At 38.4% G+C, this 25734-nt stretch overlaps 1 protein-coding gene across 4 annotated transcripts in view; it reads right to left on the reverse strand.

Moving 5' to 3' along the window:
* The window catches only part of macrod2 (mono-ADP ribosylhydrolase 2), a 374142-nt gene that overhangs the window by 10210 nt on the left and 338198 nt on the right, over window positions 1-25734 (reverse strand). The window contains exons 9-15 of one of the 4 annotated variants that reach the window (XM_072391249.1): window positions 22165-22243; window positions 16140-16178; window positions 13751-13810; window positions 9098-9136; window positions 8605-8649; window positions 7126-7269; window positions 6380-6445 (exon numbers count right to left, since the gene is read on the reverse strand). In XM_072391249.1, coding sequence (XP_072247350.1) covers window positions 6380-6445; window positions 7126-7269; window positions 8605-8649; window positions 9098-9136; window positions 13751-13810; window positions 16140-16178; window positions 22165-22243 — 472 coding nt within the window. Of the gene's footprint in view, window positions 1-6379; window positions 6449-7125; window positions 7270-8604; window positions 8650-9097; window positions 9137-13750; window positions 13811-16139; window positions 16179-22164; window positions 22244-25734 lie in introns of all 4 variants that reach the window. The other 3 variants (XM_072391248.1, XM_072391251.1, XM_072391250.1) reach the window with 3 other exon arrangements.

Raw genomic sequence — 25734 nt, forward strand, 5'->3', positions numbered from 1 at the left:
CAGTAGAGAGAAACCATACGGGTTTCCTGTGTGGTGATAGTGTGTACCTTCACATTGGCAGTGGCAAAGCTGTCGAAGAACCATTTGTGTCGGCTTGCTGTTCTGTTACATTCAAGCCGTTTCTCTGAGGAAGCTAAATACATAAAAATCAATAATATTCCCCAAATAACATAACAGAGAGACTACAATTAATTCCCAAGACAGTTGTTTAAAGGGGATTTGTGCCTCTATTTTAGAGCATTAGTTTATTGTTTGTGTATCTTAGAGGGCAAAAAACTAAGGCGTTATGAGCACATGGCTGCACACCATATGGCACTTGTGGATTCTGCTGGGCTTTCAGCTCAGAGCTTCACATACACTGAGCTTTGAGCGGTTGGCGTGCACTCACTCTGCCAAATAAAGCAGTCAGAGCCATCAATACAACCTGACCACCAGGTCAGGGAAACATTTGAAGACAAAAATCTCTGGAGCGAAGACAATCAAATGACAATAAACAAATGGCAACTTGGACAGTGATGATGAAGTGGAGTTGATTTGAGGTTTTTAACACCACAGCAGGCCTGAAGACAGAAAAGGAAACAAAGAAAAATCAAAGGAGAGAGGAGCAGAGTGAATGTCAGCTCATGTTATGGTTGCTTGTCTCAGCTCTGTTGAGACTTAGACTTTTGTAATGGTCTGCAAAGTCTGTCCATCTCCACTGAAGTGTTTCTCTGTCTGGCTTTTCACGAGGGGAGCTGTGATGTACCAGCACTGTCAAGAGCCGAAATAATAAAAAATTTAATATCAATATAATTCAAATAAACATACAATAAGTGGTTTTATTGTTGTGATACAGTATCAATGGCAGATACTTGGTCATGAGGATCTTTTGTTTTATGCCTTTTCATTATCACTACTGTAAACTGTTTTTTGTAGTCTTTGTTGATGCTGCAGATGTTGTGACAGTATAACTGATAATAATGTGCAAATATTTAAGTGCGATGGCTCTACTGTCCAGTAATTGCCTGTCTACTCCACATTCTTCTAATAGTAAATGAGCTACTTTTATCTCACAGTCAACCTATACCAGAGGGCAGCTTTAGCAAAGGCAGAAAGAAAAAGGAACACTTGCATTGAAGATAAAAAGGAACATATTGAGCACATGAAAAATCACAGGAGCAATCTTATATTTTAGTCATATTTGAAAACAGCTTTGTTGATAACAGGCATATAATGAACTGACTGGAAGTGTAGCAAACTGTCACTAACCAGGCACAGTCCTTTATTCAGGTTTCCATGCTCTGCAAGTGATGCAAATGCTTTATAGGTGAAGCCTCCTAAAAACTTGACGTGGAAGAAGGATGAGCTGCTGATATGGCATTAAATCTGTGCAGCTGTTAAATCTTACCTTTGGAGCTAAGACAATAGCTATTGACTCCTCTACGAAAATCACACTGCATGAAGGAAAAACAATATCTGTTCACAGCTCAGATTTATTTATCCATAGCTTTAGGCAGTCTTATTTTAATTTATGGGTGTTGTACTGAGCTCAATGAAGCAGCTGCCCACTCTCACAAGTCACAAAAAGAAGGCTTGCAGAATAGATATTCCAAACAGAATAACAATGTAGCTTCCGTTTTCATTTTAAAGTGGATTATGAATATTCATACATATAGGCTGCTTGGATTCTGATTCAATTTAGAGAGCCTTCATCACATCCAAACTATCAGGCAAACAATCTCATTGCCTATGCAGGACGATATTTAATCCTCATGATTCCTATAGTGGAGCATGCATCCTGACTTTACATACAAAAACTCTGTCATCCTTTGTACATATGCCTCCCTCACAGAGATATTCTAGAGATGAAAACTTAGAAAATATAATTGGTAGATATTGTTCAGATTATTGCTTTTGTTTGTATGTACTGTATTATCGAAGTTGCAGAATTAGGAACAATCGGACCAAATGCTTGGAAATAACTAGATATTTATGAGATACGAACAAACCTGCAAGGTAAACAACAGATGGTGTGATTTGATAAAATCGTCAGCAGATGACTTGTGCAGCATCCAAGAATTTTGTTTTAGACGCGGGAGCGTATACAGACTGAATAGATTATTACGATTGCATGTTATAGTGATGATAGCGGTGAAAAAGAATAAAAAACAAACCTGGCTCATTTAGCTTCATATTATTTAGTGTTACTGAGCAGGGACTGAGATTCTTAGCTGTGATACACACTCCCACATGTGAAAAACAAAGTTGTGTGGAAAAAGCAGGGTGCAAACAGACATTGTTGAGAACTGTGGATTTAAACGTTCAAATGGAAAAAAATAAAGGATGTTTTTTGAGAACACAGTAATGGTCTGTCTGCCATTGCAAATCCTCCAATATGCAATCACTACAGGGTGACATTTTCAGCATGAGGTTAGCCAGTGAGGACTCTTGTTCGGATAATGTTGAACAAGAAGGTACCGAGCAAGTTATTATGAAATAGATGCATCCACAACCCGAGGTGCGGAGTCGCTGGTTCGGTGTCAGCGGCAGTATGTCAATACTGCTTAGAAAACTACAAGTCAATGTATACTACTGAATAAGTAGTCCAACAACTAATCCCAAAGCACTAGTCCACACAGCATTTCACAACAATATCCAATAACTGAATCTGTCTCTATGATATTTCATATATTTCATCATATATTCAAGAGGTACAAATTTGTTTTTCAATTCTTTTTCAATATTTTTAGGAATTTGGCAATGACTTGAGCTCATTTCTAAAATCTTGGTGTCTTAGCTGACAATCTCACCTTGACTTTGGAAGATTTGACATAAAATGAGTAAATCCTTTTATGAGGATGTTACCTAGCAGAGGTAAACCATGCAATATTTGCTCAGCTTTTTTCTTGCAGAGAGAAAGGCAGGGCTTTGTTCAAAGGTTGGTCAAGAGAGGACACTTTATGTTTCAAAACACATTGTTTTAAGCCTTAATACATCAGCAAAGAACATTTACCTATGTGAAAATATAGTGGTATTTAATACACCATCATATCGACTGATGTTTCACCAGAACATAGAGCCGGTAGGGATGATGGTCAAGCCAGAAGTTCTACCTTTCCCACTGCTGAGTAACCCACTTTCTTTGCAAAGCAGCTTGACTCTTATGAAATTTGTAACATCACAATAACAAGAAAGCCCATCTTGCCACGTTCCCAACTATTTGTTTGTGGACAAAACACAAAGGTTCAGACCAATCGTTAGCCTATACTTGTAGCTAAAAGCTTGTTGTAGATGTGATCAAAATCACTAATAGTGCCTCCTGGTTCGAAGTTACTCTGCTTGATTCATCTGATTGTTTGAAAATTTACTTATGGCATTAATAGACAGGTGCTTAATCAAAACACAGAGGAATTCCAAGATATTTTCCTTTAATATAATAACAATATAATAAGATCTAAGACCACATAGGTCAACGTTTTATCAAGAAATAGTGATTTGTGAACAATTTTATGGGGTCTAAGTCAGCTTTTGTTGTAGGTTCTGCTGCGATAACAGAGTCTTTCTGTTGTGGCATTTTCAAAATTTGAGAAGTGAGAAGCCACAGGAAAATTGGGGATACGTAAAGACAGATATAAGCTGATAAACACAAGCTGGACCTAAGCTGAGAGAGAGAGTTCTCTCATAGGGCTAAAATAAAGACTAACTACAGCTATTGCAACAATTTTCCAATTTTTGAGCGGTACTTTGATCAAATGTAAACCTTTTTTTCCATTAAAGTAATTTTGTCAACACACATTTGATCCAGTAAAAAGCATATTGCCTTCAGCCTCCTTTGCTTGCAGCTTTCTGCTTGGATTTAAATGCAGTGTTGTTTGTGCTGCTGCACTGCTGTTGGAGATGAATCAAAATGTGGTTGAAGGAGCAGTACATTACCTCTCTGAAGAGTTCAAATATGCCAAATGTTTTAATGTTTTACTCACGCATAGACAAAAAATCTTTAGCTCTTTGGTCGTATTGACTACTAATCCACTAACCACTTTACATTCACTTGAGAATTTGAAAGAAAGATAAATGCAACAGTCCTCATTTGGACAAATATCATATTGAAGATATGTCACATATTTTGATCACATTTTCAAGAACAGCATTTAAACTAGGCACCTCCACAATCAGTCAATGAGCCAGAGAAAATAAGAACAGTCAATGAATTCAAAGGGGTTTTGTTCGAAGGCACAAATAAACACACCCACACCAGTGAACACCTGTGTGGGTGGCTGCTGCATTGCTGGATTATATGTGAGAGTTTGTGTTCTGCTAAATTAGTTTATGTGTGTAGGTCTTCTTCATCGTTCAAACAGAGTGAATGAAGTGGACAACAATCTAAACGGAGGTTTTTATCCTTAAAAAATGCACGTTGTTATTGGCTGGTGTTTACCACACAATGCTGGCCCTGGTGTGAGGCCCCCAAGACCTCAATAACAATTCTGTGTTTATCTAATTGCTAGGACAGAAGGCCTTTTTATCTATCTATCTATCTATCTATCTATCTATCTATCTATCTATCTATCTATCTATCTATCTATCTATCTATCTATCTATCTATCTATCTATCTATCTATCTATCTATCTATCTATCTATCTATCTATCTATCTATCTATCTATCTATCTATCTATCTATCTATCTATCTATCTATCTATCTATCTATCTATCTATCTATCTATCTATCTATCTATCTATCTATCTATCTATCTATCTATCTATCTATCTATCTATCTATCAAATGCAAGTACTACAAATCCCACACTCATAAGGAGGCCTATGCATGTGTGTCAATGTGTCCAGCAACTTCATATTCACCTTGATTCCTTACCCATTTCTCCCATCATTGTGATGCTTTTTCTTACTTATTTCAATGAGGCACATTTAACCTCTATGGCCACAAGTAGGCAGCTTGATTAGAGTTATTATTTTTAATAAAAGGTATTGGCTCAGGAATCATTTGGTCTAGTCCTGTGAATAGCTGGTTACACATGGCTAAGCCATGCTGTATTGGCCTGCATGAGATTCAATATCTGAGACAGTTTAGGTCTGCAGTCTGTCCACGGCCCTGCTTCTCTATACAAAATGCAATCTGCCTGCAATCAGGACTGACACCACTGTTTACAGCCTGACAGTCCTGCCACACAGCACACAGCTCATGATATACAAGACAGTGACAGACAGTGACAGGCTCAAGCAAGACACAGTCAACAGGCTGCAGTAACGCTTTCCAGTAAAGAAAAGCCTGTAGTCTTTGTAGGATATATTCCACTGGCTTTCTGGGAGGCTGGAGAGGGCTATCTCAGATCTATCAGGAATGTTCACTCTCACTCAAAATTAATTGAATGTCAGTTAAAGAGAAAGAGAAATGGATGTTAGAGTGTGACTCAGACCTTTGTGTTAGTGCAGTGGTGGAAAAGAGATTGCTGGGGTTCAGAATTTGAACCTTAAATGCTCAAGGGAGTGCACTTAATATATGAGAAACCACAAAAAATGAGGGGTAAATATAGACAGATATGCATGGGCTGAGAGAGAAAAGAAAAACATGGAAAATATCAACAATATTAAACCCATAATCAAATGCAACACTATTTAAGTCATTTGTTGACAAAAGACTATTTACGATGCAACTTTTTTATAACAAAACAATTAACTTTATGCCACTTTAGGCCACTCTGTTGCACAATTCTTATGTGCTGAAGTGTAACAAACGGTATCCCTGGCCTGTTTACAATAAAAGGTACAACCCTTTTGAATGGCAGCACAGTTGTTATAGTCCTGATAATATAATGCTATGCTATATCACTGCTAAACTGGGCACAGGACAACCATGTTTTTTTTGCCATTACCTCACAAGACAAATACAATTTTTACACAGGGTGCAGGTACTCTACAACAACCAAGACAGAAACTGGTCATTCAACACATCTTTAAAAAACATAAATACTAGTCATTTTATGACTGATAAATCGATCACTTTCATGATGAAATCTTCCAAGAAAAGAAAAATGCCTATTCTATAGAGCTATAATGGTAACATTGATAGAATCTGCTGATTGGCTGTTTTTCATCATGGCACCCTGAGATGTGTTTTGCCACCTGAGGCTCCCTGCAGTTCTTAGTGTTTCCTGCACTGAGTGATATTACATGGGTGATGAAGTAGACTTTAGATGGGCTGAGATTGATTCCAGGAGAAACTATTGTTACTAACAGCACACAAGAAAAACAAGGCTGACCATACTAATCCAATACAACCATATAAACATGCATCAAACAGGACAAGAAAATCACATTGATAGAAAGTCACTCATAAAGACTCTAAATCAATTCAAATCAAATCCAAGCAAATCAGATCTTACCTTCCATCTCCACAGTGGACTTTGCTGTGTCGTCATCTTCCATCTTTGCAGCAGGTTGCTCTTCCTCTGCTGGAAAAAGGAAGCTATACTGTGATATTTGTTGCAGTCGCATGACATGTCTTTGTTGACACTCGTGTAATGTTGTCTGGTGTTGTGAAGAATCACTCGCATGTTTGGAAGAAGTAGCTTGACCTGCCATGTTTTCAATCAGATCACCCTTGTTAGTGTTTCCTGGTGTGTGCATGTGCTGTGGACTGTAAGGCTCTACTGAGAGAACACGGTGTTCATATCTGACCTGTAAAACTCTACTGAACCCGAGCTATATAGCATTCCCAGTGTTTAGTGTGAAATGATAAAAACAGTCTATTGGGGGACACATTAAAGTCCCCCAAAATATCAAATGCATTGTTTAACTACTGTATCCAGTTGAACTATTCATTCCATGTACAGCTGAATCAAATAATGAGAAAAAAAAAGTTGTCCAGTGGGTTTTCAGTGAAAATTTAATTTCCTTATCATGAAAATCCTACACAAGGGACATATAACAAATTTTCTGTCCAATGAAATGCTCTCACCATAGATTTTCAAGTCTTTCTCAAGATTATCAGTTAAAACAAAAACAGAGCTGAGGAAGAGCTGATGTGCAGTGGAAGGCGGTGCCTACTCAAGCCTGTGGAGCTTTACTTTTTCATTTCTGTAATAAGTTTTGACTCTCTGACAATCCAAATCTGCCCTTAGGAGTATACCTTTGTCTTCATCATCATTGTTGTCGTTGCCTTTCTCTTCACCGTTATCTTTCTTGTCTGTGTCTATGTCTTCTCCTTTGTCTTGGTTTTCATGTTCATCGTCACACTGTTCTTGATTTGGCTCCACTTTAGGTGGATTTTCGTCTAGACACACACAAAAATGAAAATGATTAACTCAGGCACAGAAAGTCAAAACCTTCACATTAAATCCTTGCAACATGTGACAGAAAACAAACCCAAACTTCATCACTGCTGACAGAAATCTCCTAAAAAACATTTTCATGCCAACACGCTGCTCATTTTCAGTTTGAATGAAAGTTGAGTGATGGTAAGGAGAAACTGTCAGACAAGTAAGCATTTTCTGAGGAACTTGCTGCTGTATTAGATGGTTTAAATTCAACCCTCTAACCCTTTTTTTTCACTGATTGTTGCTGAATGGTATTAAAAGAGTGTCAGTGTAAGTTGGTTGGACCTGACATTTGTGGTTTAAAGGTAACGATATAGTCCTAGAGCTCAAATATGTATAATACTAGTAATGAAAGAACAAAACGTGTGTAAGAGGAGTAATGCAAATGAAATGTGAATAATATGGTCCACATAATTGGGTTGATTTTAGTCTCTGCACAAATTCATTATTTCACAAAGTAACTAAGACCACATATAATTAAACATGATATTGATCTACAGTGTCTGGTTTTGATCTGCAATGCACACACCCATAATTCTGCTGAATTATCTCGCAGGTGTTGTTTTTAACTGTATATCTTTGGTCTACCTAGCTCCAAACTGTCTGTTTATGTCTCATGAGAAAGTAATGGGTCTTGGATAACATCCCAGGGCAGCATATGCTTGTACTTGCTCATAGGATATCTACAAAATTCATGTTGAGAGAGGCTATATCTGTCAAATCACTGTCAATGGGATGGGATTTGAATAAAACAAAAACAGAAGAGAGATGAGGCACTGCTTGCTGCTAGTATGCAAATTCAGAATCTTAATTATATACCAGCAGCATAGAAGATATTCGGAAAAGAGAAATCGCTCCAGCTCCAAGTTAATGGTTGCCAATTTGTAACACACGCACACAAATACACACTCACACACACATTCACACACACCGACACACATACTCCTGCAGTTCACTTACGAATCTTGGTGGGAGCACAACAAAACACATCATTAGTCTTAGGATGTGTTATACAGATGGATTTAGAGTTTTGTTTAGGCTTTGTTTCGTTATTCCTCTGTTGCTAACGAGACTGCCCATGTTAGAGCTTTAAACTCTGAGCTAAAGTGAAAACCAGAGCAAGAAGCTGCGCAAAGGTTCAACAATTTCCACCTCCTTTCAAGATAAGAGCCAGTTTCATGCGCTTCTTCCTTCTCAGTAAGTGATGTGTAAAGTAGTGGCAATCTGCACACGCTGACAATCACATGTAATCACACCAATGGTGGTGCTGGAGTTTTGACGTGAAACTGTACCTGGGTTTTGACTCGCCATCTCTACATCTTCATTTAGCCCAGCATCTAGAAACAGAAAAGGAATTCACGAGAGTGGAAAGAAAAATCTGGGTTCAGTCCTACTGCCTGGAGATGAATTGACATGGCTTTCGATATCACCTCAAAAAGCCTTTTCATTCCATCTCTTTGTGCAGCTTTGTCTTTGTACTGCAGTATGAGAGCAATGGAACCACAAAGACATGCATAAATTAAGTGACAAAAAAAGAAGCGAGAAAGAATGTCACTTCTAAAACCATACATAATTGAGGGATTTCTTTCTTCCAAGCTTGTGTGATAACAGAACTTTTTTTTGTTGGAGAAGTGGCATACAGGATGGAAAGGCTGAACAGGGGCGTAGAGAAGATTGAACAGGGGTAAATATAAAATTCTATTTCTGATGACAAATGACATCAAGATACATTGGTAGAGCTGAGAAGCAGAGAACACGTTTTAATGGTCCGTAGAGCTACATTACCATTGTCACACTCCTCTTCATCACCAGGCTCCTCTTTACCTGAAAAAGGAGGAAAAGGAATTGTCATCCAAACATGCATGAATGCAAATAACGCCAGCCATTTGTTCTGAAAATTAAAGCAGCCTGTCATACTAATGATCAGTGTTCATCTTCTCTCAGCAAAGGATTCATTTTGTGAGAGCTGGCATCATATTTTAAAACAGCACCTTCCATCCTGGCTCTGTCTCTCATTTTCATTCATTCTTACAATAGGTTTTATCCTGAATTTGATTTGTTAGTCCATGAGACAGTTTTCGGCTATGTACCAGGTTCTTGTGAGACTCTATTATTAATGAATAATGTGTATAGCTAATACTATTTTGTCTTAAGTACAACAGGTTAGCTAAGTTATCTTTTACATAACTAGCATTGAGCTGACAGCTTGTATATCTTTGTTACAAATAAAGTTTCAAATTTGTAACAGTAAGCTTTCACTAAAGCAGAACACCCAGGCTCTGTCAGGCTGTAACTAGGTACAATAGTCCTAAATGCTGTATACAAATATTAGCATGGCTATGTGCATAGAGTAACAATGCTAACACATATGCTACAGTTTATACAATAACTATCCCTCCTCCAAAACGGCACACTGAAATAGTCAAATTAAGCGACCATGTAACAAAATTTTTGATTCACAACATAACAATATGGAAAACAGTGCACATGCATATCAACAACAATCTCAAATCTAAAGTCATAGGAGACAATTCTAACTCCCTATGTAATGCACAATACCATAGTAAAATCTCTCCAGTGTATGCATAAAAGGCTAAATTTAGTATGGATATAAATTTTATAAAACATTAATCCCCCATCATATCTGTTACTCACAGTCTCCTTGCCCCTTTAGTTGCACTCACACTTTCTTGTACACACATAAACCAATGACATTTGGGACAAATTGAGTAAATGAAAGCCATGACACCAATAAGAGAACATGCTTTACAATGGCTATTGTGAAGCTTCTATAATTGCTTTTTTAACAAGCTCCAGAGAGAAACCATTTTTTTCATATCTATGCAATTTTGCCCTGCACTCAGAACAATAAAAATGCCAGCCTCTATTAAATGGGAAAAGGGCCAGTTCTACCAGTGCTGCATGTTTGTCTCAAGTACCTCTGTCCATCACGCAGAATGCTGGTGACACACAGATGGCAATCTTTTATATTAATCGTGATTGGCATCTTGAGAGAGAGCCTCGGACAGGGGGGCTGAAAAGTACTTCATTGGGTAAAACGGCATCAGATGAATGCTTTACTTGCCTTGAATTCACCCTAAACATTTCCTCTGTGTTGAAAGAGTATGGCATGGCTTTTGTGTCTGTCTAAAATGATGCCAAACAAAAATATATCAGATGCGACAAAGGACTGAATGCCATTTCCTCCATAATATTTGATCATTTGTATTTGGCCTATTGAATGAAACAGTATTCAATTTGTGATAAAAGGACAAAATTATGGACTAACACACATATACCCACACAAACTAGCCTACAAAATATTCTGTGTTGGGGAGATGCATTTTTAATGACTCCAAGTTGAGATCAATTTAAAACACTGTCTCCCCCAAAAAGTAAAAAACAACAAGTACATGAGGGATGCTGCTCATTCAAGAGCACCCAGCAGCAGGTGGCAGCATTGTCACAGCTTTCTATCCCAATGAACACTATAACATCCTGTCATAACTGTGAATCAGAGTCTGACATACTTCACAGAGAAGCGTCCAGCCAACATCTCAAGACTTTATCTCAAGTGTCAATACTCGCGTTAAATCCCCTTTGAAAAATGTGGTGACAAAAAGGCACTCTCCTGCACTTGTGTAGACTGAGCAAAAGCAATGCAGTTTTTCTGCATAAAATGTAAGACTCTTACACACACATTTAAATGATTTATTTATGTCAACATCATCAGAGTCAGGGGTACAGTATTACAAGGATATTAACAATTTAGATGCTGATATGCAACCTTCCGCACGTGTCCTACTTGCGTGACCAGTGAGTATACATCAACTGCAGATGATATTTTTTAGAAAGCAAAAGGGGTATCCGTATTCTAGAATAAAGATAAAGATGAACAAGTCACCGTGAACACACACCAACCACCCTCCAGCCTTTTCTGCTGCTCCTTTATTAAAGCCAAATGGAGCAAAGGACAACATTTTTTTTAAAAAAGGGGGAGAATTTCAAAAATGTATGAGACGTGTGAGGAAATAATGGCTCTGCTATGACCAACAGCGACCATTCAAAGACCCCCTGCACATGAAATATGTGTATGTGAGCAAAGTACAAGAACATTTGTGAACATGTTTGACAAGGAGCGACAGTGCAAGAGATGGCATCCTGTGGAGAGGCTGACTGTCAGTCCACACATTGTGTTATTAATCTACATATCCATCCACGCTAACACAGAGATGTGCCATCTCTCACCAGCAACCCCTGCCTATTTTAGGTTATTCCCAGCAAGTGAAAGCATGCCAGGCATTGATCTCTGGCTCAATGTTCACATTTCACTGTGTCCTGCCCTGTGACATCTACTTATCTCACTAATTCCAATCTGATGTCAAATAATAGATGCTGTAAGGTGCTTGCCAGCTCAGGTGTGCTCTGAAGAGGTTATGCTCCACCTTAGACCTCTGTGCCAGCATTTTGTCTGTGTCAACCACCCTTTCCTTCATTTCATTTTTCTTCATATGGCTTGCAGCGTTTGCATGCTGTGCTTCTGTTTCATATGGATTACATCAAAGCACAGTTCATCACACACACGAACACACACAGTTAATCTGGGACCCTGTTTTTCAAATACAAGTACGATTTATTTGAGGGATCACATGTTAGCTTTGTTTGAGGAAGAGTTGGAATACCGTTTATAGCAAATGGATATAAAAACAAACACTTGTATAGCTTTTACACAATTGGAAATGTCTTGTTTATGATCAATCATTGATAAAACTGAAGGCTGAGAGCGTATTACACATAAAAAAACAATAAATTGTGCACTACAATTTAAAAGAAAAATTCTTAATAGATGAAATGAATAATCAGTAAAGAAAGAAAGATGTGTTGTGATGTTTAAGGGGAGATTTTTAAAAAGGTGCATTGTTTGAATTATTAGTTTTTGTGTTCTTTTGTAAAACTAGGTTTCTTTTCTTTTTTTTTTCTTTCTTTTAGAATTTTCTTCTTTTAGTTTCTCTGGGATTAAGAAACCTTTTGTTTGGGAGGTGACAATGCAATTGCAAAGGTAGCAGCTGTGGAACAGAGGGGCCCAATAATTACCCTTAGTCTACCAACCAGTGTATTAATCATGGAAAAACAGTGAAAAATGCCTTAATGTTTTATCCTTCATCAGTGTTGTGGCTAAAAGCACGTCATGCCAGTCCCAGGGACTGGTGAGAGTGAATTCCCTGAGGAGTATGATGGATGTGATAGATCACACTGAGGCATATTGACAGACACCAACTCTGCTGCAGTGTGCAATTTATTTGAAATAATGCCCTACATATTGACTATGCCAAATCAGAGACCAGCTTTGCTGGCTTTGGAGACAATACGGTGAAACAGATTGGGTTTTTACCAAAAGAAGATCTCCCTCCGGTGTGCAGAGGTGTTATAAGCATTTTATAATGTTTGTCTCACATAGCTGACAGTCCGGTTTTCCAGCTCGCTTTTCCTTTGCTCTGTGGTATCTTGACATCTGGGTGTTTTCTATGATTAATCCCTCCTATGTGCTACATCGAACCAGACCTAACCTTTACAGTGCAGACTGCACAAAATCATTTCACTCCCTTCCTTTGAGAGAGGTTGTCTCAAGGACTGACTGTTCCCATGCTAGAAAGCTGTGCCAGGGCCTTTTGTGAATGGATTAGTTACTATTAAGCTGCAAGGCCTGATAAATTAGGATTTATAAAGATTATTACAAAATACTTATGCCCTTCTAATGCTGGTGATTGAATTTGTGAATAATGCTGAATAACGGGTGTGGATTATGTAAAGGTATGTTGAATGAACAGAGAAAAATTATCTATTGCACTTTGTTTAACAACATAGAAGGTATCGCTGCCCTTGAAGTGACTACACTATCTAGTCCAGCATTCCATGTTCAGTAAGAAGAACAGATTTCCCCAAAAAAAACAACCATGACTCCTATCTTGAAAAATTCCTTACAACCTTAAGGCTTCAAGACAAATGGATGGTGTACAATTTTAATTGCCTACTAACACCCTCCAGTGCAAGAATCTAATTATCTTTGGTCCATCGTATCGGAGAAGCCTATAATTGTTTCAATATTACACATCCAAAGGGGCTGAAAGTGCAGAATAGCCAGATAATGGCTTCTTAAACAAGTTTGCCTTAAAGAAAACATTATTTTAAAAAAGACCGAGCTTCATCTTGAATTCATTTCCCCAAAGAGGAGTTTGGCATCAGAGAGCAAGAGATTACCGAAGAACTCATTCCATTACTTTATACACACTGGCAATTTTTTTCTGTAAACACATATCAGTGTAAGATGTTTGTACTATTCATAATGTTGCTTGGCATGCTCAAAAGAGGAAGTCACCAATAAATGGATTCAAATACAAAAAAAGCACACATACAGACGTATATTCAGAACAGACATACCTCTGTTGATGTCCTCACTTTCTTCCTTGGCGGTGGATTTTGTTGATGGAGGTGTGTTATCTGTGAATAAACAAAAAAGAAATGGAGAGTAAGTGATCTGAAATTGATGAATCTATCCCCAAACATCAACAAGATGTGCAAAGTGTAAAATGAGATGGAGTAAGTAAACATAACCTTTGATAAACTCATCGTAGCAGTTCACATAAGTGTGGATGCTGTATGGAATGTAAGTAATAACAGCATCCAATTATGAAAAAAAAAGTAAAAATATCATCAACATTGCATAACTTGAGCTCATCTAAAATGTATTGAGGTGAAAATGAACTGTCCTGTGGCCTTACGAGTCTAAATTTTAAATTTATTGTGGAAATCATCAGAGCAGCATTCTCTGGGCGAAAGAAGAGAAGGACCATCTGTCTTGTTAACAGTGCACAACTCAAAGTCAGCATCTGTGATAAGGGGCACATATCATCACTGCTAGTGCCACTGCAGATCTGGAAAAGCACCATCAGTACTGCACAATACAGGTTTTAGGGAAGCATATTTCAGGGCTTTGCATATTTCAGCAAGACACTGTCATACCATATTCTGTACCTATTGCTACAGCATGAGCTCATGGTAAATGAGTCCAGGGGCAAAACTGGCCTATGAAATGAATGGCCCAAAACTGTAAAGCAACTAAAATCATACTATACTTCAGAAACTGCAAAAGTGGTCTCTGCAGTTACAAAATGCTAGCAGAGTTGAAAGAGGAAATGAGCATATATTTTCCAAAGGGGGAAAAACAATGGAATGGAATACTATTTTTTTTTAAATTTTAACAATTTGCATGTCATGGCATTCAGTTCTATTCAGATTTTGTAAAGTATCCCAATTGATAACAGGGCTTCCATTGTAACACTCTGTCTCGGCTGACCAAGCTACATAAGCTGCTAAAGACATGCCTGACCAAAAAAAAACAGAAAAAGACTCCTCTGGGTGAGAAGGGAAGAATGTGAGGCTTTGAGACCATCTCCAGACTAGTCTTACACAAAAGCACTATTCCATGTGAGTATAGCAGTCATTTGAACTTCTGAATGGGTTCCAGGCTGACTGATTCAAACTCTGGCTGATGGAACAGAATAAAAGGCCAGTGCTTGGCACCAGCAAAGAGGCCCATCAAACGAGGCCAGTCTGGCCCAGGACTGGGCTGGCATGATGATACAACAGACCTAGGAATTATTAGGGGTTGTTTCAGTTGGCTTGTTATGGACTGATGCTATGTTATTATACTGTATGCAGAGTAAACCAGCTGGTGAGAAACATGATAGGCAAAATATAGTTGGTCAGGACAAAGTCAGATGCAGTTGCTCTCAGCCAAGTCTTTATGATGTAGTCATTACGTGCACGTTGTTTCACTTTGCAATATCACATTTTACAGGGCACTTATAAAACAGTCCTTTTATGTCCGCCCCAAAATGGAATCTCTTTGAAAACACAGATGCGTGTAATTGGCAAATCACGAGGGTGACTTTGGTTGGAAAAACATTTTGATAGCACCCTTGGTTCTACATATATTGTAATGTGAACACTTCCTTTGACAGACACTAAAACTAATGGTGTTCTCTGCTTAGTTGGTTGTACGTGTACTATGACATATTTTTAGAGAAATCAGCAGCTGGGCGGGGATATTTTCACAGCAAAGCCCTTGTAATGATAATAATGATGATATATATATATATAAAAACTCAAATCAAGGGGTAATGCCCCACTGTACCTTAGAGAAAACAGATGCACACAGCAGGCTGTGTTTAATGAAAGTTTCTTTTTTTTGTTCAACAGTAAAGACAAAAACTGATGTTCAACGCTACTGCATGAATAGTTTGAAAATATTCACACTTTCAAGAGGCTTTTTGTTTGTGTCATTGCTTATTCAGGACATCAGTGCATAGACAAATGTCAATAGTTTACCCCTATAAGCAGTATCTGGGAGTTTCAGGCCATGTGCCAAGATAGTGTGGTGATAAAAGCATTATGTGCTGACAGTTGTGTTTGTACTATCGCCTGGCTTATGCCGTGGAGGGATGTTGCTCTGCTGTTCCTTTGTCACTCGCTTCAGGTGGTCTGGAGGCATTGTGGCCGTAAGCCGGATGAAGAGAGTGTTGTAGGGAATTAGCTGTGGATAAAAGCTTTTGTAATGTAACACACCTGACATAAAGTATTTCTAACTATGTTTTGCAAGGCCAGGGATTCAACTTGTCACCAGATAAATAAACATTCAGTTTCATCTCCTGCATAAAACCTAGAAAACCACTGTCACAAGCTGAAGCTATGCCACTCACTCACTCTCTGTGTGCTTTGAAGGAGGTGTTAAGGTGAAAAGGCAACCATGAAATATTCTGTCACTCACCTCCCCTCAGCTGCTCCTCTGTAACCTCCATATCGTTGTCTGGTGGAGGGGGGGAATGACACTGTGTTAAACTATGCTGTTTTATAATGTGCAATACAACATGTCATCACAACTTGATCATAATTCTAAAGCACTGTATTAATATGCTCTACTGCTGTGCACCCCGCCTGCTTTAACCAAATTATGCAACTAGAACCTGCACTGCTCTCTGAGAATCCCATTCACATGTCCAAAAGCTTGTTGTTGAAACTGTTCCACCTTCTCCTTCTTCCTCATCACACGTGCTGCTATGCTCCAAAATTCCAACAACCCTTAACAACCTCCCTCAATTTCCCCACCAGACGACCTTGGATCTAGCGACTTATTATACCAAAGCACTATGTGGGTATGTGCTCGAGGAGGTCACGTTCATGAGACATTCTTTTTCAATTAAATCCATACCAGTAGGCTCAGCATAAATGACACAAAACCTCCTGTTTCCTCAAATTACATGGACTGCAGGCTGGCATGGACAATTGCACCTTTAAAAAGCTCTTTGATTTTCTCTTCTTTGCTCTGTAACTCTATTGTGTGAGAGAGACTAAGGTGAGGCGTTTCTGGGTGGATGACTTGAGTTGCACAGTGGGAAACGAGGAGAGGGCTTTGGAGGCTGCTTCGGAAGAAACTGCAGATGGAGAAAGAGGAAGTGTGGATGCCTGCTCACAGGTCCCACATACAAACACACATTTATACAAACTCAGATCTTGCACAACTCAGCATGCCTCAAGGTGCTCGGCAACATGCCACTACACTGTATATACAATAGATGTGGACAGCTTTTGGTGTGCACAATTTATATGAATGGAATATGCAGTGATTGTGAGGGCATATGCATGATTATACATGTGTATATGGCGATGCATGAGTCTGTGAAATGATTGCACAGTGGTTAACAAGCAAAGGAAAGCGTTCGCTTTGATGAAAGGCTGTTGTCATCTGTTCTGTAGAAGTGTAGCCATCAGAACTCCCTGTGGATGCGGCGACAGGCTTTTCTTTTGTATAACACTGAATAAAAGGGTACAGTGCATTAATCTAACCCTGCTTGGGGAAACAAAGGCCCACTGATACAGTAACAACAGAGCAAGAATGGAAACAGAGGGTGTTTCAGCTACTGCCAAATACTATAACATTATTACAATAGCCAAACACTTGCCCAGAAAAGAAAATTGTTTGACTTGGTTGAGAATACCAATATGTAAAAACTTTTTTTGGTTCCTGGTTTATTTGTAGTTTATAATGAACTAACAACAAAGTTAGACAAGTTATACAAGGAGTAATAAATGAGGAGGAAAATTGGCTGTGACATGTACCTAAAAAGGTCCATTTAATTTAGCAGGAATTTCATGATGGGATATATTCTACTCTACTCTAGTATTTGCATGCTAAATAAAACTAGGGGGAAAAAAAGCAAATCTTTCATACAGTAAAGCATCACCCTATGCAAAGTTGGGTTGAAATATATACATATTACAGCTTGACTTGGCCATTATATTAGACCACCATCCTTGTCTCAGTATAAATGCATAGAAGTTGAGTCGAGTTATTAACCCAAGTATGTCAGACACAACCATGCTGTGGACTGGGTGAGAAAAACATTCATGACATCCCGCCAATTCTAATTTTGTCAATGGAAGATAATCGTAAGTAAGTTGAATTCACTGCACAGATGTGTCACTTGGATGGTGGTTTGGTCAGATGACACTATGTTAAAAAATCTGAATTTTTCACAGTCACAGTCTGGAAAGGCTTTGAGTGACCATGGGTTGATATATATCCCTACTATCCCTACTACTTTACGATTACAATTTCTGACAGCCTTTTGACAACAGAAACAAAATAATAAGAGTATGAGATCAGCTTCATCAGGAATTTGGCTGTAATAATACATACTACCCTAGACTCTAGTTGAGTGTAAACATGCAGGAGTGATTCGAACTGTAACTACATAATCTGGGTGTGTTAGTGCAGTTTAAAAGTCTAGTTGTCTGACTAACACAACAATTCTACTTTTCTATTGTCATAAAAATGCGTTTACTGCTCTAAATGTATTTCTTTTAATCCCAACAAAAAATTGTAATAGCAAATATCACTTTCTGTTTCCAAGTATCACTGATAGCAAAAGAGTTTAAAGACACACTTTAGATTTAAACTGAACTGTGCCAAAGCCAAGTAAACGCTAAAAGTAATGTCCAGTCCACACTGAAGATGTTGAGAAGCACAGTCAGAGCACATTTCTACATGTTTGATTTATGCAAAAACATTTTCACTAATACCCAGCTGAAGCTAAATTTTCACGTCTGTCAAAGCTGACTCTGTGCTTTCTCACAATCACGTCAGTAACACAACATGGTCTCCTCATTTCCCGACCCCAAGAAATAACTTTGTGAATCCAACACAGACTTCATTTTCACCCCTCACAGGCTTCCTATAGCCCTTCATATCCTCTGTCAACAAATTACATGTGTGTGATAAAAGCCTGTGCATACCACAGCTGTACTTCTTTCAAAGCAGTGGTGGTTGTGGGTGGGGGTCATGCTTTTATTTCAGACATTTTGGGGTGGGTGGGTGTGTGTATCTGGGTTGAAAGGCTGTGAGTATGGAGTATATTAAGAGCCATGTAAATAAATGTCAATTGGAAAGTCAGTGAAACAGTTGGAGAGAATACAGCAGCCTCTGCAGATCTGTGGGCTGTGTTAATATTGTCAGCACCGTGGCTGATTGAGGAGAAGAGGAGATGGAGCCCAGCTTGTGGGCAGCCACCCGGATCATATTAGAGCAGGAGTGTACCCAGAATCAATTTCTACATGCTTTTACTCTCTACAACCACGGCTGCCTGACTGCTCCCATACTTGCAAATAATACGTGCCAAGGCAAGCATGTGGTCATACACGACATTCAGAATACATAATAGAATGGCATGCTTATTTGAAATGATTGAGCTGTGTATGTAAATCAAACAATGGCTATATTTCAAATTAACGTTTTTCTAAAAATGCAACCATGGTGAGTCGTTGATGTTTTTCTGATTGCTGGTTCTCGGTGTGTGTCTTTGTTCAAATGACACAAACAATGTTTGTCCTTTTAACTTCATAGTCAAGCAACTTTGAGATGTGTGCAGTGTAATGAATAGGTCATTATATCACTACTTATGAGCTTGATTGCTATGATGGGTAATGGATAGTGGATGGTACTAAAGGTAAAAGCTAGCAGCTGTTTGCAGTGGCTTGCTTATCTATTTGCATATTTCAGTATTTGTGTGCTTGAGAGGCCTTATAACTCAAAATGTATGAAGTGCTCCTTGAGATGGTGCTACATAAAAGACCTTTGTCTGTATATGAGCACATGAGGACATGAACACCAAGTACACACCAGTGCAAAGCAGAATTGCAGTCATTTGTTCTAATCATTCATTAAGATGTCAGTGGTTGGATATTTAATACTTGACAGGGTGCAACTTCCTGTTTCATATGTGCGTTGTGGCTGATGTACATGTTAGCATGTGTGCATGAGTATTCTTGTCAGCAGAGGCTATTTTTCAGTTTCCTCCTTCCTCAGTGAAGTAACCATATTTTGGCTCCCTCATACTGACAGCTTGTGGAAAGGCACATTGTAATAAAGCAATTTCCTGTATGCAAATGTCCTGTTTACACATTCCTGCTCCAGTCATTGTCACTTGACAGATTGCTTGAATATGAGGAAAACAGCTTTACAGTGAAAAATGAGAGAAGTAAAACTTCAAAATAAAAATCTATTGTACCTCCTCTCTGCTAAAGATACATTTGAAACTGATGTGACAGGAAAGATACTGGGTTTCACTTGACCATACACACATACAGATTACAGAAAGACCTCTAAGGCCACAATTCATGGCACCTTTGTAGCAGCTATGCTGATAGAGGAGGCAATGTAAAGCTCCTCTTTGATGTAATCAGGAAGAACGATAGAAAGTGGAGGAATAGGGTAAGAGGCAGGGAAACAAGGAGAAGTATAAATGAGAGTAAGTGAGGAGGGGAGAGAAAAATGGGATGAGGAGGGCAGATGTAACAGAAGGTTATTGAAAGCGAGGATGCTGCAGGAGAAAGAATGATCTCAAACCTCTGCATGTGGGATTCAGTGTTGCTGCAAGATCTACACGACTGTCTTTCCCTAGCAGTGAGGATGATGAGAAGTTCTAAAAGTGCACAAGCACACCTGCAGAGCTAATTCACAGCTTCTGATTCAGAACAGCGATTCTGTGCAGGCTAAATGCAAGTCTTTTCGCACTACAGGGTTATGCATTACATACATGGTGCAATCATACCAATCAGCATTTGTTCCTTTAGAGCACACCTTTCCGCTACTGGTGGAACACATTTATGCAGTGACGCCTTCCTAGATCATATATACGTATTCATTCCATTTTATTAGTGTTTAGTCTATTTTACAGTATGCATAATTTTATCTTTTTCAGTTGTTCCTTGCTCAACAACTTAAAATAGCTTTTGTTCTCAGAGAATGGTAACTGCTTTGATCTTGCACATAAGATGAAAGATTAAAACAGGTGTAGGTGAAAATGGTGTCTGCCTCACTCCATACCCTGATGCTGAGTGGGAAAGTCACACTTACTTACATGGCCACTTGGTCTAGGAGAGATTTAATATCCTCTCCAGCCCACACGTATTCAGAGACAAGTGATAAGGGTGGCCCAACGGGTCAAAGAGTATGTGATCGGTGAGATACTGATGATAAAAGTACTTGCATTATGGTTTATGCTGTAGCAGCCTTGTGGAACAGCACCACATTGAAATTATTGACTTCAGTTTGCCTCATTAGCAGTTCACTGCATCTTGGTAAACAATAGTTTTTATACACTTGAAAATCAGACTCAAAGCTATTACAATTGCCCTCTGTGGCACCGGCTCACACAGACACCCTGAGCCAGTCGTTTTGTTTCATTCCTGTCCCCCTGTTACGAAGCATACCCACTGACTACACTTTTAAATGGCGAGACTGATAACTGGAGAACAACAGCTCCAGATTCTCATCTCAAAACACTAATATGATGAGACGGGTGCTGGGTGCATGGGGGCAGGCAGGCATAATTAAGGTCTCTCCTCAGAATGTAATCTTTCAGGGAAGAGCCTGGGTGGAGGGGTGGGAGAGATGACGGGAGTGCAGGGAGAACAAAACAGTCTCCATCTGGGAACAGCAAGATGAAGGCATGAGAGCCAGTATTCCATTGGGGAGGTGAGGAGGGAAAAGTGAGGTAAATGGGAGGTAATGCTAGGCTGGTGAAGCCCGACAGCCTCTTTTCAGCTCCCCAGCTATTCAACTCAATCCTCAGTGGAGCCCCCATCAGAGCTGGTGACTGCTCCTGGTCTCCGAAAAAGGATGATGGCATGAAAGGAGGGCGGAAATTGAAAGAGGGACAGAAAAGAGAGTGGCAATAGAAGATAATGGATGTTTGTTTATTTCACCCACAGAATTCAAGAGCAGCAACCAGGGACGATCAGTTGCTATGCGTATGCATCCAAGTTTTTGGAGTGATTGTAGGACAAGTCAATCAAATCTGACATTTAAGTCGCATCAGAATATTAAAAAAACATCTAAATATCAGCTTGGAGACACTGACAAGAAGACTAACTATTACTACTAATCCTGTGGAGGCAATGTGTAGAGAACCAGACACTTATATTCATAACTGTCAGCATAAATTCACACTGCACTATATCCGTTTACTTTTGAAGGCGTCATCCACACCTGACAGGTATTCACACTACTGCTTTCAAGAACAAGACAACCCATCTACAGATTGCAGAACTGTCAAGCTCTGCACAGATAGTTACAAGGATGGTGACATCACATACTATCAAGATCTTGGAGGCATCTCATGTTCAATATTAATCATTTAATTAGTTAGTCCAACAACTCATAAAAATGAATGTAAAGAATATAATTAATAGATAATAATTAAGAGATTCAGTCCACAACGAGTAAACACACTTACCTTGAAAAATGACTGACATTTTCTTCTTGTAGATGGCAAAATCAGTCTCGAGGAAGACGCAGAAAATGACCCGTGTGATCTGCACAGAAGAAAAAAGGTAGATGAGCAATTAGTGGGCATGTTTATTCCAAAAAGTCTTCTGTTGTATATTTTTTGGCAGGAAAACTAACAGGACAGGTATAACTGGGATATAATCATCGCCAAACTAATTAGGTCCTTCCTGATCAAGAACACTTAAATGATATAACATATATATATATATATAACAATAATACAAGAAATTACATCAGCAGCAGCAGTTTATGCTTCTTTATTGTTGTATAAAAGGGCATGAAAGGGCAAACAAATTATTCTTACTTCTGGAGATTACACAGCTATAATTAAATACCAAAAAGAAAAATAACATGAAAGGAGCACATTTGACAATAAAACCTCATACAAATGAAGACACATTGTGAAGGATTAATCCAAAATAAAAAATAGAGATTATTTTTGTCTCAGTGGCATAAATTCCACACAGACAATGAAAGGGAAATAGATCACCAAGAGGACTTTTTCTAAAATGATGCCTCGAATTGTTTCATTTCCCAACCAGACAGAGGTTAATAAATTGAGAAGTCTTGGTACTATGACATGTAAAAGTCTGTCTACGTATGGCTGTAAAAAGAGGGCCTATCAAATTCAGCACTGGGGAAATCTGTTGCATTTCACACTCTGAATTACTGTTGCAGAGTTGTAAGGTTTTGGGGACAACCTTTTCAAGAGAGAAAGAAGTTAACCATAAAGTTAGTCCACAAAATTGACTCTTAATGCAGCCCAGCAGAGGTTGCCATAACATGAAGAGACAAATTTTATTGGCACTTTGTTATACCCACACCACACACACCAGCGCTGTGGGGGGAGCAAAACAAGACGTTCCTTTTTGTATGATGAACAAACTGTGGGGTGCAAAAATAAGAAATCATATTGACAAGAGGATCATAATTACAAATGACTACAGATTAATATTCTACTTATTCAATCTTGGTAAATGTGATTGCTATTTTGATTTTTGCCCTCTTAAAAATATAAATGACTTACTTATTTACTTACAAACTTATTTTCACATCAATGCACAGACCATCATAGTCTGTGATTTGCCTTGGCATATAGCTGGCAATCAAACATGTGAATTATGAGTATATGTATGACATATAGTTTGCAAAGTTTGCAAACTAGGCAGATTCACAATTCACTTTGTATTATTGAGATTTTAAACAAGAGTGTAATTTGTAAAAAACACTGTTACTGTATAAAGCTATCCACTTGCCATGTAAATGTCCATACTGTGATAATTTAGCTAAAAGGAGTCATACAAGGAACACTTGCAAGGCTGCAGAGAAAGAGGTGACCTCTTTCACTTTCACACATCTCCACTGAGTGTGCAGGCATCAGTCACAGAGACGCATTACTCACCACGGCAGCAGATAATCACTTGACTGAATAATGGCAATTTTACACAAAGGCCATAACTGTAACCATCTGCCACCCATCCTCCTTCATGCAGGACGGTTGTGTTCTGAAGGAATAAAGGGAGCAAACAGCCCCATTTCTGACCCGACCCAACATCAGGGTATACGTCAAAGAGGAACCCCTCTGCACACACATACATCTATTAATATTTTATGATCAGTGCTTTTGAGTAAATGTTAGGAGCTGCATTCAGGACACTAACATTTTATTTTGCTAGATGTCTTGCGGGGGGCTTTATTCATAATATGTATGCTCACTCTCTCAACCTTTCAACTCTGATAAAAAAAATAAAAAGATAAAAAAATAAAAGGAAGCTATAAGTGTCCTTTGAAGGTAAGGGCTCGCTGACCAACAGAAAAAGTGATAATAGGCCAAGATAGAGCATACCACTGGGCGCTGGAAGGCCACAGGACAACAGCTTCCAAAGAATTTCTATTAGATGTTGCGCTACTCTATTCTAAAACTGACAGTCGACAGTGAAAGAGGATGAATCATAAATTCATGCTTTGCATCACACAAAAAGTCCTGTGTGTACATTTACAGGCACACACACATTTGATACCAACTATATTTTTTCAGTATGGTATATTTTATGTCATAAAGTAAGGGGAAACACATTTCTGAGTTGACTGACATTATGCAAAGAGATCCATTTCAGGTCTACTCTGATTTTTTAGGGTTTTTATTTTGCTTTCCATTGTCCTTTTTACAGCATGTGCAGCACTCATCACAAGGCTCAGTCAGGTTATTTTATTCCACAGATCAGAAACACTTTACATGGACTGAGATTCTAAAAGAAACCAGAACTGCAGTACTGTTTATTTCCAAACAGATACTGTTGGCTGAGAATCCAAAAGAATTTCAAATTACTGAAACATAACAGAAGAAGGTAACTTTTTTCTTTTGAAAATATAGAATTTAACAGTCTGTACTTAAAAGGGAGTATTCTTTCAAAGTCACCAAGAGACCGCTTATCTCCTCACCTGCACTATGTGGTTATAGGAGAATAATCTAAACCATGATCACACACCACAAGTTTTTGATCATATATACTTTGAAACATCCTATTTATCTAAAATGTATTAGCAATGGCATTCAAACTCACTATCTTTCATACCTGCTATCTCATTGATGTTTTGCAGGATTATGCAAATAAAAAGAAGATGGAAAAGACAGAAATAAGTTTCTTTTCTTTGCAGTTAGAAAGAAATTAGGCATTGTTTAAATTAAAACTGCATGGCAGATAAATAGCTCATTTTAGATCTTCTATTTTTTTTAGTGCAGGTCTGATATTTTGGGTCTTAGGTTGTGGGGTGTGTGTATGTGGAGTATGCACCCTGCAGTCACCAAGGTTGAACAAGTTAATGGAAGACTAATTAAAAAACTAGGATCACTGCATGCTAACCTGCCCAGTCATTATTCATCCCTGATTGGAGGGGCTCCGTCAAAGGGTGAACACAAAATGATTGGAGTCCTTGGTTGCATACAAGAGGTGCTTGTATTGATGGAAATGTGCTTGGCACATAAAGATACATGTCTGTGTAATTGGCTTGACCTGTCGTTGTTTGAGCTGTACTTGGTGAAGATCAAACCAACTCAGGAGAAGAAATTGCCAAAAGAAACAATAAAAATGTTTAAACTAGATGTTGTAAAGAAACTTAGGTATTATGAGTTTCAGAAGAAAAATAAATCACGACCTTCTATAATTAACAAGAAATTCAAGGAAATACTTTTATAATTATTCCACTCCTTATGAAGAGAACACTTGAGGCAAACTTAAGTCATTAATCTCAGTTTCAAGTGCCATTAATGCACATTATGCTTTTCTATTGTACCATAAAATATATGAATTTGCAGTGCAGATAGTATTTGTCAACACTTGCTGTACTGTGAGATATTTCATGATGCAGCTCAATATCTGATTTAGATTACTTAATCTGCTCTTGTCAATTCAAAACATATGACTCTTGTTTGTGAAGCTCTAAATACATGCCAAGATCTAAAAGTCTAATTAAAATGTCAACACCATGGGTTCAACCTATTTATTTGAAACTCATT

The sequence above is a fragment of the Leuresthes tenuis genome, unplaced genomic scaffold, assembly GCF_036924035.1.
Source record: "Leuresthes tenuis unplaced genomic scaffold, fLeuTen1.0.hap1 SCAF_8, whole genome shotgun sequence".
In the NCBI taxonomy this organism is placed as follows: Eukaryota; Metazoa; Chordata; class Actinopteri; order Atheriniformes; family Atherinopsidae; genus Leuresthes; species Leuresthes tenuis.